At 38.8% G+C, this 16,185-nt stretch overlaps 1 protein-coding gene across 2 annotated transcripts; it reads left to right on the forward strand.

Annotated features, from left to right (window-relative positions):
• Window positions 1-433: 433 nt before the first annotated feature.
• LOC121948243 (neurofilament medium polypeptide-like) lies at window positions 434-15,640 on the forward strand. Of its 2 annotated transcripts, XM_042493588.1 has the most exons (23): window positions 434-586; window positions 2,482-3,713; window positions 3,862-3,923; window positions 4,124-4,162; window positions 4,358-4,434; window positions 4,529-4,560; window positions 4,657-4,779; window positions 5,302-5,427; window positions 6,254-6,370; window positions 7,586-7,710; window positions 7,798-8,369; window positions 9,185-9,275; window positions 10,011-10,192; window positions 10,278-10,450; window positions 11,626-11,704; window positions 11,830-11,855; window positions 11,941-12,069; window positions 12,761-12,891; window positions 12,976-13,930; window positions 14,112-14,208; window positions 14,615-14,736; window positions 14,828-14,874; window positions 15,025-15,640. In XM_042493588.1, exons 2-22 carry the CDS (start codon window positions 2,511-2,513, stop codon window positions 14,858-14,860), a joined length of 4,494 nt encoding a protein of 1,497 aa, XP_042349522.1. In that variant the 5' UTR covers window positions 434-586; window positions 2,482-2,510; the 3' UTR covers window positions 14,861-14,874; window positions 15,025-15,640. The 2 variants fall into 2 exon arrangements, with proteins under 2 accessions (XP_042349522.1, XP_042349521.1); XM_042493587.1 differs by having other exon boundaries at window positions 14,828-15,640.
• The last annotated feature ends 545 nt before the right edge of the window (window positions 15,641-16,185 follow it).

A 16,185-nucleotide genomic window follows, 5' to 3' on the forward strand; every position in this document is an offset into this window, starting at 1 on the left:
TTTTTATCCCATGTGCTTTATTTTATTTTGTTTCAAACATGGTATTTTATTTTATTGAAAAAAACTTTATTCTAAGCATTTTTATTAAGCATTTTATTATCGTATTTTATTGTGTCCATGATAATTTATTCAAATGTATTTGATTACAATTATTTTATTTTGTTTTATTTTTTAACTAAATGCAATTATGCTTTGTTTTATCCTATAAATCTGTATTTTATTTGATTGAATTTAATTTATGATTTAACTTTGCATTGCATATATATATCGCACACATACACACACACACACACACACACACACACACACACACATAAAATATATTTTCTTTTATTTAATTTAATGTATTTATCTATTCATCTTTTATCTCCGTTGTGACCTCCACACCATCAGGAGGCGATAATGCGCCATTTCCACCACACACGAAGAAGAATGACGCTCAGTCAGTTAGCTTGTCAGTCAGAACTGTCTCCCCGTTTGACATCTGTCTTCAACTAAAACGGCCTTTTTTCACCTTGGAAAGCTTCACTTCACTTTATGCGGCGTTGTCGTGCTTCACTTGACGCAGTTTTGTGTTTAATTTAAGGTAAGCGCCTGCAGAAGATCGTCTTTCTCGGTTGTTAGCCGCCAGCTATCTGTGCTAATGCTGTAGGCTAGCAACATTAGCTCGGTAAGCTAAAGCTGTTAGCCTCTTTTCTAATGTCTGTTTAAATGTCTTTCATGAGCTCTGCTGTCTGCGTGTAATAATCAACAAAAATCTGATTAACGGTTTATTTACCGATAACTAACTTCTATTATTTCAAGTTAATCTGTAGTGCTAGCTTGTGTTTGAAAGAAACGCAGGCTTAAGCGTAGGTTAGCTAACGTTACTGTGTAAATGTCAAAGTATTACAGTTTTTTAGATCTTGTACTGTAAGAAACTCAGCCAATAATACCACACTGTGATTATACACAACGACAAGTTAAAGCTCTGCATGCAAAACCCCTCTCAGGTAACGGTGTGCAAGTATTAAGAGCATAATGTACCTCCCTGTCAGTGTTTTACTGTTTGTGTTGTTTTTGGATGAACTGCAGTATTAATGTGCGGTAAATACTGCAAATGTTGTAGTGCTTTGTGTTACGGTGCCTTCACAGTACTCCTAATGTTGTATCTCATAACTAGTAAAGTTAAGGATACTTAAGTATTAAATATGTTTACTAGTACCATCAGTACTTCTGCGCTGCTCCAGGTTTGCTGTGTGTCATAACTGTAAATAAATTAAAAACGATTTTTAAATGCTCACAGTTTGCTCAAACACAATGTGTTTTTTGTTAGCCCAATATATTCAGCTCACAGTGATAAAATTAGAGAGAGTCCGTTTAAACTCGGAGGAGCTTTTATGTTTGCAAAAATAGAGATTAGAACAAATGCAAAACAAAAAAATGTCTTACAGTTTAAGAAGATAATCTATGGAATTATTCTTATTTTTTGTTTTCTTTATGTATAGTTTTGATAGCGTCTTTCAAGGGGTTGACAAATTATTGGTCTGGTTGGTTATCAGGGCCGACTTTTGACATTTTGCCGATCATCAGCATCAGCATTTTATTTTAATGATCGCAGATAAAATTAATCACTTCAAAAATGCAAAGAAAGTATCTGCATGGGAGGAGCTTTTAATTTGTAAAACCTCAGGGAGCTGTTTTTTCATATTTTATTTAAAATTTCACTTGATTTTATAAAACTATTTGGGGAACTTGCTGTATATTATGTTGAAAGTTTTAGTTTTGGATTAAACATTTGCTAAAGCCATTTAAACAAAGTTTTGTGTTGGAGTTTGTTATATTCCAAATTCTAAATTTTGACAGAAAGATTTTAATTTTTAATTTAAGTGCATATTGGTTTCAAATAGTGGTGATTGGTCTTATCAACTTCTAATAATCACTATCTGTATCGGCATTGGCCCTGCAAGACCAATAATGGTCGACCCCTAACCCCTAGTTAATATTTGGAGTCTTTGACAGAAACAATATATTTTTTAAAATTATCAGAATTATTGCTTATTATTTCTGTTACCATTGAATGTCAAATCATGTAATTGTGTCAAAGCCAGGGTTGCAAAATACAGAAGGACTCAGGAGGTCTCAGACCCCTTAATAAACACAGAGAACCCCTTAAAATCTCAATCAAGGCATTGGTGGGTCTCAAAACCCGAGATGGATCTAAAGGTGGATGTTTTGTTTTGGTTACTCTGGTAACCCGCTTTGGTCAGATGTGTAGTAAAAGTTCATGTGTTTAAACCGGATTAACTCGTTTTTCTCCACACCAGTTTGAGGTGTAACAGAGATATTATCACTTATCCTCTGCACTTGTTACTCCCATGAACAGCTTGTGTTCATGTTTTCAACTGATTTACGCTCACAATGAACCATCTTCAAGCTTTTTCACATCTCAGTAAGTCAAATTTTACATCTTCTGTCTTCCCTGACACCTTCTGTCTGCAGGAAACGCCCTGAGCGTTTCTCCTCCCGTCATGTCTCACAACTACCCGTACAAACGACCGCCGTCTGACACCGATCTCAGACCTGATGGATCCTATGGCTCTTCAGACCACCGTCACACCTCATCGGACCATGACTTTTACAGGCAGCCTCAGGAGTCCTTCTCCTCATCCCACCTGTCTTCCTCTTCCTCCTCCTCCTCCTCGGCCTCCTCCAGAGGAGCTCAGTGGTCGCAGGACGGCGCTCTCAGCATCCTTAGCAGCTGTGGTCTGGAGCCCAGCGACCTGGCTCTGCTGGCCGAGCTCCCTGAAGACGTCCTCACCGTCGAGTCCCTGCCTCAGGTCCTCAAACAGATCAAAGGAAAGAGGGGGACCGTCAAACCTTTCCCTCCCAGTGCTCCTTCTCCTGCCTCCTCCTCTTCCTCTTACCTCCCCAGCTCCTCCCGTCAACTTGCTCCCAGCTCCTCTGCCAGCGACTGGGAACATCCCCGCAGCCAGCCCCTCCAGTACCCAGTGGACAACATGACGCCTGATCCTCTTTCATCTGAACTGGACCGCTGGGGGAATCCCAGGACCTGCGGCTCCGTCAGGACAGACCAACCATCATCATCATCGTCGTCCTCCAGCTACATGGTGGACTTCCACCACAGACCAGGACCCTCTGAGTATGGTAAGACAGGCAGAGACACTGGTCCGCTTCCCTCTCGTGACTACAACCACATACCAGGACACTCTGATTTTGCCAAAACAGGCAGAGACTCTGGTCCAGTGTCCCCTCAGGACTACAACTACAGACCAGGACCCTTTGAGTATTCTAAGACGGGCAGAGACTCCAGTCCAGTGTCCTCTTTGGACTACAACCACAGCACGGGACCCTCTTATTATGGCAACATGGGCAGAGACTTTGGTCCAGTCTCCTCTGTGGACTACAACCACAGACCAGGACCCTCTGAGTATGGTAAGACAGGCAGAGACGCCGTTCCAGTGTCCTCTGAGAAACCACCCTCTTTCAGCTCAACAGGAAGAGACAAAAGACCCCGTGCTTCTCGTTTCTGTCAGCCGACACCAGCTGATCACAGGTCAGCTCCTCCTCCTCTTCTCCCAGAGCTTCTGAAACTTGACACCTCTTCCAGCTTGATGCCGCCCCAAAAACAAGCTATGGACTTCTACGGGACGTCTCCGACGACGTACCCGTACTCGTGCTCTCTGTGTGACATCACTGTGATGTCAGAGAAGGTAAGGAAACCTGTCCTCCTCCTCGAACCTCTCTCTACAGAGTCTGACGGGGGGGTGGGAGGGTTTGTGTGCAGATGCTGCAGCTGTCGGGTAGAATCAGTCAAGTTACAGATTTGTTTATGCTTCTTTTTGTTTGTGTGTGTTTCAGGTGTGGATCAAACATATAAACGGGCCTCATCATGCTGACGGACAGCTCGCACTCCTGCAGCAGTGAGTTTCTCTCTGGATGCTGTTTTTCACAGAATCCTTTTAGTTGATTTATTTAACGTGAATGACATGTGACATGTGAATCACCCCGCACACAACATGACACAACAGGGGTCATTACAGTGTGAACTCAACATTTAGAGTTTTAGGACTTTGATAATCTTTGTTTTTATTTTCATAAGTCTGTCATGTCTCTTCTGCAGGTTTCCTAACTGGGACTGTCGCATGGAGAATATCAGCAGGTCAGTGTCACACACCACCTAACCAGAACATCAACCATAACAGCAACCAGAACACATTATGAACTGATGCTCTGTGGTCACATCTAAAAAAATACTGGTGTATCTCCGAAAAAAAGCTTTTACTTAAGAAGTTTAAAAAGAAAAGGATCTCAGATTACGGACTAACATCTTAAATAAAACTTCCTGTTATTTAAGGGTTGACAACCAATCGCAAAAGAGGAAGGATGAAGGAAATCCTGCCCGAGCCCAGACAGCCAATCAGAGCGCCTCCAGTAAGGACACGTTATCATTTTCTACTAATTTTATTCATCGTATCATCCTCACTCATTACCGCACTAACATGTTGTTTTCTGTGTGTTTGCACAGTTCCACAGGCAAATAAAAAAACAGAAAAGAAGGTAAAAAGACCAAAAAAATCATAAAGTATATCTGCCTCTGCACAAACTCTTATGTAATAAAAATCTTGTGTTTTTTTGTTTGTTTTTTCCCATCAGACTGCAGAGAAAAGCAAAGTGGTATGTGTGAAGTTTCCGGCTCAGTCTGTGGACGAGGCGTACCTGAGGAAACTGAGCGAACCGTTCGGAAAGATCGTCAAGATCCTCATGTTTCCGTCTTTAGTGAGTCCACGCTGTTTCTCCACAATGTTTTGTAATCAAGATAACACGACACACTTTTCTTTTTCTATTTTTATCAAAGGAGACATGAGATAAATTACAATGGTTTGTCAGGCAATTCCAACCTTTTTAAAGTTTATGTATATATTATATTTAAGATAGGGTATTATTGTTTTCATGATTCTCTCTTCGTTTTCAATCACATCTGCAGCCGTTCTTTATTATTCTCAAGGAACTTTGATCATATATGGATGCAAAGTGAAATAAATTAACGATACAAACTGTATAGACTTCACAAATTCCCAATTTTCTCTTTCCCAATTCACTCAAGGAGAAATATCGCAGTCATGTGTATGAGGCTGGAAGTATTCTGCATTCAAGATACATTTCAGCAGAGGAATTTATAGTTTAAAAACTTGTTAGATGATTTAACTCCCTTTATGCATACATGCAGCCCAGAGAAGCATAACTCAAGAGTAGAATACATGCATGATGTTAAAAATGAATCTGTTGTGATCCCTGCAGGCGTTTGTGGAGCTGGGCTCCATCGACCAGGCGAGGGACCTTGTGAAGTTCCACGCTAACTATCCTCCGACTGTAAACGGAGAGCAGATGGAGTTCAGGATCTCTAAGACCTTCAACTTCCTGCAGGTAGATATTCTAAGATTATTATAAGAAAACTTTTTTACAGAAATGGTCAGCAAGTGACTGATACTGAACAGCACTGATGTTTATTTAGCTATTTATTATATTGTATTTATTCTTTATTAAATGGTCAGCAAAGAACATACAGTACTGATGTTTATTTTATTATTATATTCTTTATTTGAATGGTCAGCAAAGACTGAGGCTGAACACACAGCACTGATGTTTATTTGATTTTTTTATTTATTAAAGTAAATTGTTGAATAAAAGTTGTTTGTTTAAGAAAGCAGCCTTCTGAGTAATTTTTTCATATCAGTGCAAGATTAGTGCACGATCCATATAGAAATGATCTATTTTCATTCCAGCTCATAAATTCACCATATCGGTCCCATATCAGTAATCTCGGTATCGGTCTCAAAAATCTCATATCAGTCGGGCTCTAATTTAAAAACAAATTGGTATCATGATAAAAACCTGAGATTTAAATGGTTTAAATTGTTAAAATTAATATATATTTGATATTTATGATTAGGACTTATGTTGGTTAAAAAAAACTCAATTAAAGTAGGAAATAATATTAACGTATAACTTTTTTTAATACTTGATTTTGAAAAGCACATTTTGTGTGCAGAGCGATATTAAAGCGTGTGTGTAATATTAAAGCAGGCTTTAAGGTTTAATTGGTACGATTTCATAACTCACTCAGCTTTAAGCCTCTGCTGATAACTAAAGCATCTAACACACGATACTTAGTATTTGGGTATATCGCAGTTTTATTTTTCTCCTCACATCTTCTCTGTTGGAATAATTAAAGTTGTGTTTCTCCTCACAGAGTTCTCGGGTGGTGTGTTTCACTCCGGCTCCGACAGGAGAGGACAGCAAATCAGATCTGATCAGCATCGTCAAACGCTTCGGCTCGCCGCTCTTTTCCCTCTTCCTGCCGTCTAAGGTAAGATGAACCAAACTGTTCTGGTTTTGTTCAATCTGTTTTTCTAAATGCTGATCCAATACCTTTTTTCCCCACATTTAAAACCTGTAAACATCACCGTGAAGAGGTTTAAAATCAGGAAGCTTCTTCACGTCTTTAAAGTCCAGTGTGTCAGATTTAGGAGGATATATTGGCAGCAATTAAATATACTTTGGTGATACAGAGGCATTAGGGACTGTTCATTATTCATGAGAGGGTGGTGCAGGACAGTCGAGGTTCTTCAGATATTTTTTTAAACACTGGGGAGAGAGTCATGGTTTTTGATTTGGCTTTGTGGTTGTATTTTGTATTTAAAACTCACAGCTGGGTTTTAAAGGTATGTTTTTTTTAAACATTTCTAAAATCACACCACTTATCATAGCCTGATAAATAAAGTACAGTACCTTACCATTTCCTCAAAGCAGTGTATTAAATATTTAGTACTTTTCTGTACTCATTCATAAGTGGATCCGACCCTCACCTGGGCCCACTTTGGAAATCTTTGTCCCACTGTCCCAAAATTCCTAATGACAGCCCTGGTCTCATGTTTACTGAAAATGTTTTCACAAGCTAAACCTTTAAAACCAGGAAACATATATACACAGAAACTATACAGACCATACATTACTATATGTAAACATATTTACATCGTTTTTACAGAAATAGAGGAAGAGACAGAAAAATGAAATAATACAAAATAGAACAAAAGAAATAATTACACAGTAATTCCCGAAAACACGTCACACCCCTTCTTCGCCAATGTACCTCATGAAAATCATATCCTTGCACGTCTTTTTAAATTGGTTCCCGTTTGAACATTGCTTCAACTCTGTCTTTAAACGATTCCATAATTTGACATCACAGACTGAAATACAAAAACTTTTCACAGTCTCCCCGTTACTTAGATCATAACCCCCATCTCAATCACAGAAAACTCTCTGAACATGTGTTGGCACTGAATTAGTTTTTGACATTATTTGTGCAGTTTGTAATTCCACAAGATCCATGAATTTTGATAATTTTGGCTTTAAAAATGATGTGTTTTTTTTTTATCCTGATCCCTGACATTGTGAGTGATTCTTGCTGCTCCTTTTGGAGAATGATCGGTGAATGCAGTGACCTTTTGTAGTTGTCACCCCGTCTTTGTTTTTGTCGTAGTAGCGCCACACTGTAACATCACTTGTATTTATTTTTCAGGCGTTCATAGAGATGAAAAATACTCCCGATGCTCAGAAGCTGGTGGATTATTATTCCTCCAGATCTCTGAGAGTCAACAATGACGTCCTCACAGTTTCCTATTCTGTCGAATACAAGAGCCTCATGTGAGTACGACGGACCTGATCGCTGATTTATCATCTGATTCTGATCCATCGATTACTGATCCGCACTGATATTCCCTCCTCCTGCAGGCGGGTCCCTTCGGCAAAAAGGTACGAAGAGGAAACGTGTTCGACCAAGAGGGAGAGGAGTTCAAGCCGAGAGACGGAGGACAAGACGACAGAGACCAAGAGGAAGAGGAGCAGTAAAGACCGAGAAAAGGACGATGGAGAGAAATCCAGCAGAGACAAGAGAACCAGGTCCAGATCCAGAGAAAATGACACTAAAGAAAAAAGGTCCAGATCCAAAGACAGATCCAGCAGAGACAGGAGGACTAGAACCAGATCTAAATCAAGAGAAAAGTCCTCTAAAGAGAAAAGGTCCAGAACCAGGTCAAGGTCCAGAGACAAATCTAAGGAAACGTCCATCAGAGGGAGGACCTCCAGGTCCAGGTCCAGGTCCAGGTCCAGAGATACATCCAGCAGAGACGGGAGGACGAGAACCAGGTCAAAATCCAGAGAAAAGTCCAACAAAGAGAAAAGCACCAGGTCCAGAGATAAATCCAGCACTGATCGGAGGTCCAGGTCCAAGTCCAGATCCAGAGATGAATCCAGCAACCAGTCCAGAGAGAAGTCAGTGGTTCCAGAGAAAAACGAGACGACTGGTAAGAAAACACAACATGATGAACAGCAGAGAAGCTGCTCAGTAAAAATCTTTAAATTAAGTTTACATACACGTTTAAAATTTCTAATAATTTCTGTAATTCTTATTTTTCTGTGACAGAATGATTGGATCACAGACTTTATTGTGACAAAAACAACAAGAAATGTTGGTTCTTTTATAAACATACTGTCAAAAATATAATATACAGCAACGTGTTGTTGTAGACATTTCACACTGCGGAGACTGAAACCTAAAACTGCTTTGCATTATCACCCAGACAATAGTTTAAAAAAAATCAAAATATATCACAATAAACATTAATCATAGCCACATGTAACCTTAAATACTTTGCAAGTCAAAACTAATTAAGCATCATTTATCAGCATAAACATCATCCTACAATAAATAAATGAAAGTTCCTCAAATGGTCACATGACATAAGCGTCTGAATAAATGGAGCAAATATAATGAAAACCAGAAACCCCAGCCAGCATCAGTGCAGTCAAAACAACGAAAAAAAAGGAGTAACCTCCTCCAGACTACAACGAAGTGAAAGAAATTAAAAAACTAGAAAATTTCAATAGAAAATCTTTAAAAACATTATTAGAAATCTTTTTCTTAAAAAAAAAAAAAACAAGACTCTGCAGAACATGGAAAAATAATGTCTGACATTCAGTAATTTCACACTCCGCAATACACCAACTATGGTGTATAAAATCAAAGTGAAAAAAAAGTATCAGGAAGTACTTCTGAAACTGATGAAATTTCATCTAAACCATAAAAACCTGCATGACGACCGTCTTCTTCTCTGCTCAGACTCTGAGTCCAGGATTGATCCTGATCCAGCTCCTGTCAGAGACTCCAAACCTGAAGAGGAGAAGCGAGACGAGACTGAGGATGAAGCAGAGTGAGTTTTGCGTACGATCATGATATGGCCAATTTTTTTGTGTTGCTTACAAAAAGTTTCAGTAATGAAAACCAACATAACATCAATACTCTTCGTTTTGTTGTTGTTTTTTTTCTTTTTAAACCAGAAAATATATATTTAGAAAAGTAAAAAAATAATATAAATTAATAATGATATAAAATTTCATTTACATATATGTGTGTGTGTGTGTGTGTGTGTGTGTATAAAAAAAATTAAATAAATACATAAAAATAAAATTTCATTTAAAATGGAGGATAATAGAGCCTGCTTTTATCAAACCATAGAACAGGGAATAATAAATTAATTAATTAATTAATCAAAACAATGATAATAAAAAAATCAGCAACTTTGCAGGGAGATAATCTAGCATTTTTTAAAGGATAATGCAGTTAGATCAACAAACATGTCATATTGTTTTCATTGTACAGGAAGAAGGTGGGGAAAATCTGTCATATCTGTGAGGTTGTTTTGGGAATTTTTGTTTTTGGTTTTTTTTTTTAATCCATTTGTAAATTAAATGAGGGTGATTTTTTTCCACATTAAGCATATGTAATTCATCACATTCCTCTACTGTGGGAGAGTCGGGATGCAACCAGTGTCAAGTGACGTTGAGTTTCTCCTGTTTTTAAAATAAATCCTACAGCATTTAAAACCACCTGCTGCTGTTTCTTTGAGTTTCTGCTAAAGTGAAGATGTGCCTGTGATCGGCTGCAGGTCGTCTGCAGACGACAGCGACATCGAGGGGATGGAGGTGATCGGGGAGGATGGAGAGACTCTGGAGAATGAAGATGTGGACATTTTTGATGATGCTGATGAAGAAGAGAAGGAGGAGGAGGAGGAGGGGGAAGGAGACAGTAATCCTGCAGAGAGAACAGACTTACCTGAACCTGAAGATGGTAGGAATGAAAACTGAGCTGTTTCTGGAAAAGAAAAACACACACAAAAAATGTTTTAAAGCAACTGTTGTGATGTTTGTTTCAGATAAAAAGGAGGAGGTGAAGGACGAAGAGGCTGCTGATCAAGATAAAGTAATAGAGGAGGAGGAGAAACCCATACACGAAAAGGAGCAAGAGAAGGAGGAATCTATAAAAAAGGAGGAAGAAGAGTCAGAATCCAACAGAGAAGCCGAGGAGACTCAGCTGGAGGAGGAGCAGGTGGAGACACATTCTCTTTAAAATTAGAAGTCATGCTTTATTGTATAATAATACAGTTAATCAGTATGTGTTTAAAAAAATACATCCTGCTGGTTATTTTAAAGCCTCTGCAAACATGGCTTTAATGAATAAGAATGCACACATTTTATCAAGTTGAGTGGCTCATTTAGTATCTTTGAAAATCTGGGTGAAAATGAATGTTCCCAACTATTAGAAACGCGAGTTAAAATAGCTCATTTAGAGGATAACAGCATTTCTGCAGACTGTGTGGGCAGATCATGTTCTGATTAACCCCCACCTTTATTAACTGTCTCTCATCTCCACGACGACAGCCATGGAGCAAAGCAGAGTCGGTATGGTGCAGCTCTATTGTGATATTTTCTGTGGCAACATTGTATGGATACATAGACACCAAGCGTCTTTAAATCAGGAATTATTAGTTATAAATATGGCAAATACAAATTTAACTTTTGGTTGTATATTATAATAATAATATCAATTGCTTTTTCGGCCCACTACATGTTTTTTAGTGTAATAATAGGGGTTGACTGGTAATTAATAGGCTGAAAAAAAGATTAAAAAAAAAAAGAAAGTGACAAAATTTTATTCAGGGGACAAAATTTGCATGGTAATAGTATATTCCAACATATAGCAAAACTCTGCATATGACAACAACATTTCAAATTGTAATTATATAGGCTTGTGGCTTGAGTACTGTGATGATGTTGTACAGTGGGGCCTGTGCTGATTCCCAACCTCAGAATATAAAGAATCAAGAAATGAGCACATATCCAGACGTCATCACTGTATCAGAGTCAGGCAGTCAGCACTTTTTGTCTCTTTTCTCTACTATCTAGCCTAGCATCTCATTGAGACCTGTGTTTATATTTCAAAACCTGGAGCCAGACCCGGCTGGAAAAAAAAAGACTGCCTTTAACTGAGATTCAGCTTAGAGAACAACAGAAAAACTGCAGTAAACATCGAAACAAGAAGGAGGAAGTGCAGTATGAGTGTCAAAATGGTTTCAAGTATTCAGAATCAAGATGTAGCAACAAAATTATTTTTCGTTCACTGATGTTTAGACTTCAAACTGTTAATTAGTGATATCAGACAATCAATAAGTATCTGTCACCGGTCTCATCAGTCTCCGTCCTGTGGGTTGTCTTTGTCTCCAGGAAGAACCAGATTTCCCAGTAGACCTGGAGAACTGCATCACTCTGGATGAACTGGGAGACAACCAGTCTGACAACCAAGGTAAGCCCCGAAGAATCTGAAGTAACTATGTAAACCAAATTCGTTCGGTCATGAAATGTAATATTAAATCTTTTTATGATGTTTTATTCATTCGTGGTTGTTTTTAATCTTCTGTTCTGCTGCAGATGAAGAAGTCAAAGAGAAACACAAAGTAAGGAGGAAATACAGATTCTAATAAAGGTTTGTTTTGTTGGTCAGACGTGCTGCTGACGTTGCACTTTGTTGTTTATTTGCAGTCTTCGTCCTTCAGAGTGGTTTACTTCGACCATCTCCCGCTGAGTCACTTCACAGACTCTGACTTCATCAAGGTGGTAAAAGATTTTGGGACGGCGGTGCGATACTTCCGGCTGCCCATGCGCCGAAAGGTCAGAAACTGTTCCTCTGTTTCCTGTAACTTCTGTCAACCTTCAGCTGTGAAGCACACTGAGCCCGAGGCTGCGGTCCAACAGTCCTTTTTGCTTTGGTAGGTTCCTAACTGAGTGAAAAGACCCGAACGTATCCAAGAGGCTTGTGTTGTCTTAACTTTCTGTATACACCAAATTAAGGGTCCAAAGGGTCAAAATGATACCCGTCCTCAGTAAACCTGTCATCACTGGCTTTGTGAATATTTAGGATTTTCCTTCACACAAATACTGCACAAACACTGCGTTTAATGAGGAGTCCACTCGTTTTTATTACAACACACGTGTCATAATTGTTTTCTTTACTGAAGTAAAGTTTTATTTATATTATTGTTATTATTGTTGTTGTTGTTGTTGTTGTTGTTGTTGTTGTTGTTGTTGTTGCTCCTGAAGGTACTGCAGGGGTGTAAACATAATTTTTAGCAAGATATCACTTGTGTTGCCTAAGAAAGTTTATTATTATTTATTATATTGATTATTGGACAATATTGTACAATGAGGACAGTATGTAAGTTTGTGTGCAGATGTCCTGTAAATCCGATTTAGACTCTTTGACTCTTTAGGCATTTGTGAAGTTGTGTTTGACATTTTGGAGACTCCAGGGATGTTTTCAGCTCGATGACACCTCATCATGTTTTGGGTTTGTGTGTTTCAGGGTTTCATCGAGATGTCGACTTCTGCGGAGGCTCTGAGAGTCGTGAATGAGCTGACCTCTAAAACGTTCACCCTCAGTGGCTGCAAAATCTACGTCAACATCTCCAACAGATACAAAAGACTCTCAAACGGGTCAGAGTCCCAAAACTGTCTCCTTTTCTTCCTTTCACCTGTCAGATTTCTGTCGTCATTTATCTCAAATCTCTTTCTTCACAGGGTGATCGTCCCCATGGACAAAGAGAAGAGGACGGAGCGCAGGAGGAGTGAGAGACTAAACAGGGATGAGTCTGATGAGAGGAAGGTGTCCTCGAAGAAGACTCCAAAGAAAGACTCTAAAAAGACTCCGGAGAAAAGGTCTTTGTCTAAAAAGACTCCAGAGAAAGATTCCACATCTACAAATACTCCAGAGAAAAAGCTATCGTCTAAAAAGTCTCCAGAGAAAAACTCAAAGTCTCAAAAGACTCCAGGGGAGTCAGCGGCCAATAAGAAATCTTCAGAAAAGGAGTCTGCATCCAGAAATTCTCCAGAGAAGAGGCCAGAAAAGAAATCAGTTGTCAAAAACGAGTCAGAAAAGACGTCCAGAACACCAGAAGAAGAGTCAATAAAGACTGAAGAGAAGAACTCAGCTGAGGAGGAGTCTGCTGCTAAAAAAGCGCCAGAAAAAGAGCCCTTGTCCAAAACTAGTCCAGAAAACAAGAGATTAAAAAGAAAAGGGACTCATGAGAATGACACGGTGCCTGAGAAGAAAGAAAAGACGAAAGAGTCGACAAGTGACGAAACTCAAAGAAAGCGGGAGCTGGAGGAAGACGAAAAGAAGGAAGGGTCAGTTGATATGACTCAAGAGACAGACAAGTGTAAAGACAAAAAGACTCCAAAGACAGAGGAGTTCAAAGACAAAAAGACTCCAAAGACAGAGGAGTCCAAAAACAAAAAGACTCCAAAGACAGAGGAGTCCAAAGACAAAAAGACATCCATGATGGATGAGTGTAAAGAAAAACAGACCCCAGAGACACACGATTGTGAGGTCAAAAAGACTTTTGAGATGGATGAGCTTAAGGACAAAAAGACGTCCAAAGATCAGGAGGAGACATCTGAACCAGGACTGAAGGACTCAGAGGATTCAAATCAACCAGACTCTACTGGAGATCCTCCAAAACCACAAACTGAGCCGGTACAGCTGAACACCTGCAGCATGTTACAGCTGCTGAGTGTACATTGAAATGTAGCAGGAGCTTGTAGAGCTTGAAATGCCTGTGATTCAGTTTGTGTAGACAGTAAATACTTTATGAATACTTTACTTACAGATTATAAAGAATATAAAGCATCTCTTATGATCTGCGATCTGGTTTTAGAAAGCTGCTGCTGATGGGCTGCAGGACTCAGAGGTGGATCAACAATGTGGACCAGCAGGCAGCGCTGCAGAGCTGCAGAAACCCACCAGACCTGTTGGTACGAAGATGGATGGATGGATGGATGGATGGATGGATGGATTCAAAAAAGCAACAAAAATTGCATCTTCCATGTTTATTATTTCCAACCCCTTATCAACTAATCAGTTATTAATTTGTGGACTTGATCTCTAACATGTAACATGCACTGACATATTTAAACACACAGACTCACACACACACACACACACACACACACACACGACTCATCAATGTCCTTCTTCATTTTTCATTCTGCACAATAATGTTTTTTGTGCATCGCCTTGAAATGAGAAATGTTTGTGCGTCATCCAGCTCACTCCACAGTTTACTCCACAGGTTTAAATCCGTCTTTTACACTCCATTTCTACTGTTTCTGCCGTTCATGCAGGTCAACGTACTGACTGTCGTTTTTTAAATTCTCACAGGAGCAGAGTTTGTTCGGCCGGTCGTCGGTTACTTCTGTAACTTGTGTCAGCTGATCTACGCTGACGAGGACGAAGCCAAACTGGAGCACTGCAGCACCGTGATGCACTACAGAAAGTACCAGGTGATTTATTACTTCAGTTTCATTCATGATTGTAAGTGTAGCTGGTTTTACGCTGCTGAATGTAACAAAAAAACCTTTTTTTGTTTTCCAGGAGAAGACGGGCAAAGATCCGTGGGCGAGCTGAACGTTAAACTCAAGGTGAACCAACACAACTTAAAAAAAAGAGGAGAGACTGAACAGACAAACACTTTTTAGTTTTTAATTTAACCCACAAGTTTCTTCTCTGATGTTGCTGTTCAGGCATCCGCTCTTTAAGGTTGTTTTCATTTCGTTTCTCTTCTCATTCAGTGTTTTGCTGGAGGACACGGCGGCAGGGTTAAAACCTGATGTGAAAACATCTGGAGCGAGTTATTCCTGTTAAAATCAGCTGAAAATAAAAATGTGAGAAAATGTACAGTGAAGAGGCTGCTTTGTAGCTTTCATATTTTTATAGCTAAATGTTTTATTCTATTTTCAAGAGCTGTGAAATGACTTTCTAACTCAACGGTGGAAGAACTCACTTAAAAACAAACTTGCATTTGAGGAAAGTGGTTTATTTAACAAAACATACAAATTAATATTAAACAAAAATTTCCAGCTGAAAACAACAAGTTCAACACAAAATAAATTTAATTTCTATGAGGATGAATATTTTACGTCTTCAGAAGTTCATTTCTGAAATCAAAAGTTTAAAATATTACTGCAGATTGTGTTTTAAACCTGAGAAATAAAAGCAACAACAGTGTATCTGGCTGCGTGGGCCTCCTGGCATTTAGTGGATGAATACACTGTTGTTTGTCAAGAAATAGTCCCAGCACAACAAACCAGATGCCGACACGCCAAAGGTTTGGCGCAGTGTGGACGAGGTTTTCCAGAAAATGTTGAAACTATTCCTTCAATAAAAAAACGCACATCCTTGTACAGAGCTGTTGGTGTATGATGTAATCATTCTTCCTGTATTATTTTTGTTGATTAATCGGATCATTTTGATCGTTAGCTAAAACCATTAGTCTAATGAATTTATTCTTTTAACCCTTTAACAGTCACACAAACAAATGTATTTAAAAAAATACATTACAGACCATAGAATATGTTCACAAATTGCTGTTTAATTTATTATCCGGATTTATTGATCATTTCACCTAAAACGAGGAACTTTTGAAGGAGTTTTTAAGTTTTTAATTTTACCAAGAAATCTCGGTTTTGCGTTTTTTTTCTTTCTGATTTTCCTGTTCAGACATCAGCTCTTTAAGATTCCTTTGCCTTTTATGTCTCTGTGAAAGATTGTGGTTTGCTCGAGGGCACTTTTGCAGGGTTATACCTGTTGTCAAATCATCATTTACGCTGAAGCGGCTGCTTTGTAGTTTTGTTGATATTTTTCTGATTGACTATATTTTGTTATAAAGAACTGTAAAATGACATACGACAAAACAGTCAAAGAATACAAACTGTCAGCAAACAGCTTTGAGA

Source organism: Plectropomus leopardus, chromosome 9 (assembly GCF_008729295.1).
Source record: "Plectropomus leopardus isolate mb chromosome 9, YSFRI_Pleo_2.0, whole genome shotgun sequence".
In the NCBI taxonomy this organism is placed as follows: Eukaryota; Metazoa; Chordata; class Actinopteri; order Perciformes; family Serranidae; genus Plectropomus; species Plectropomus leopardus.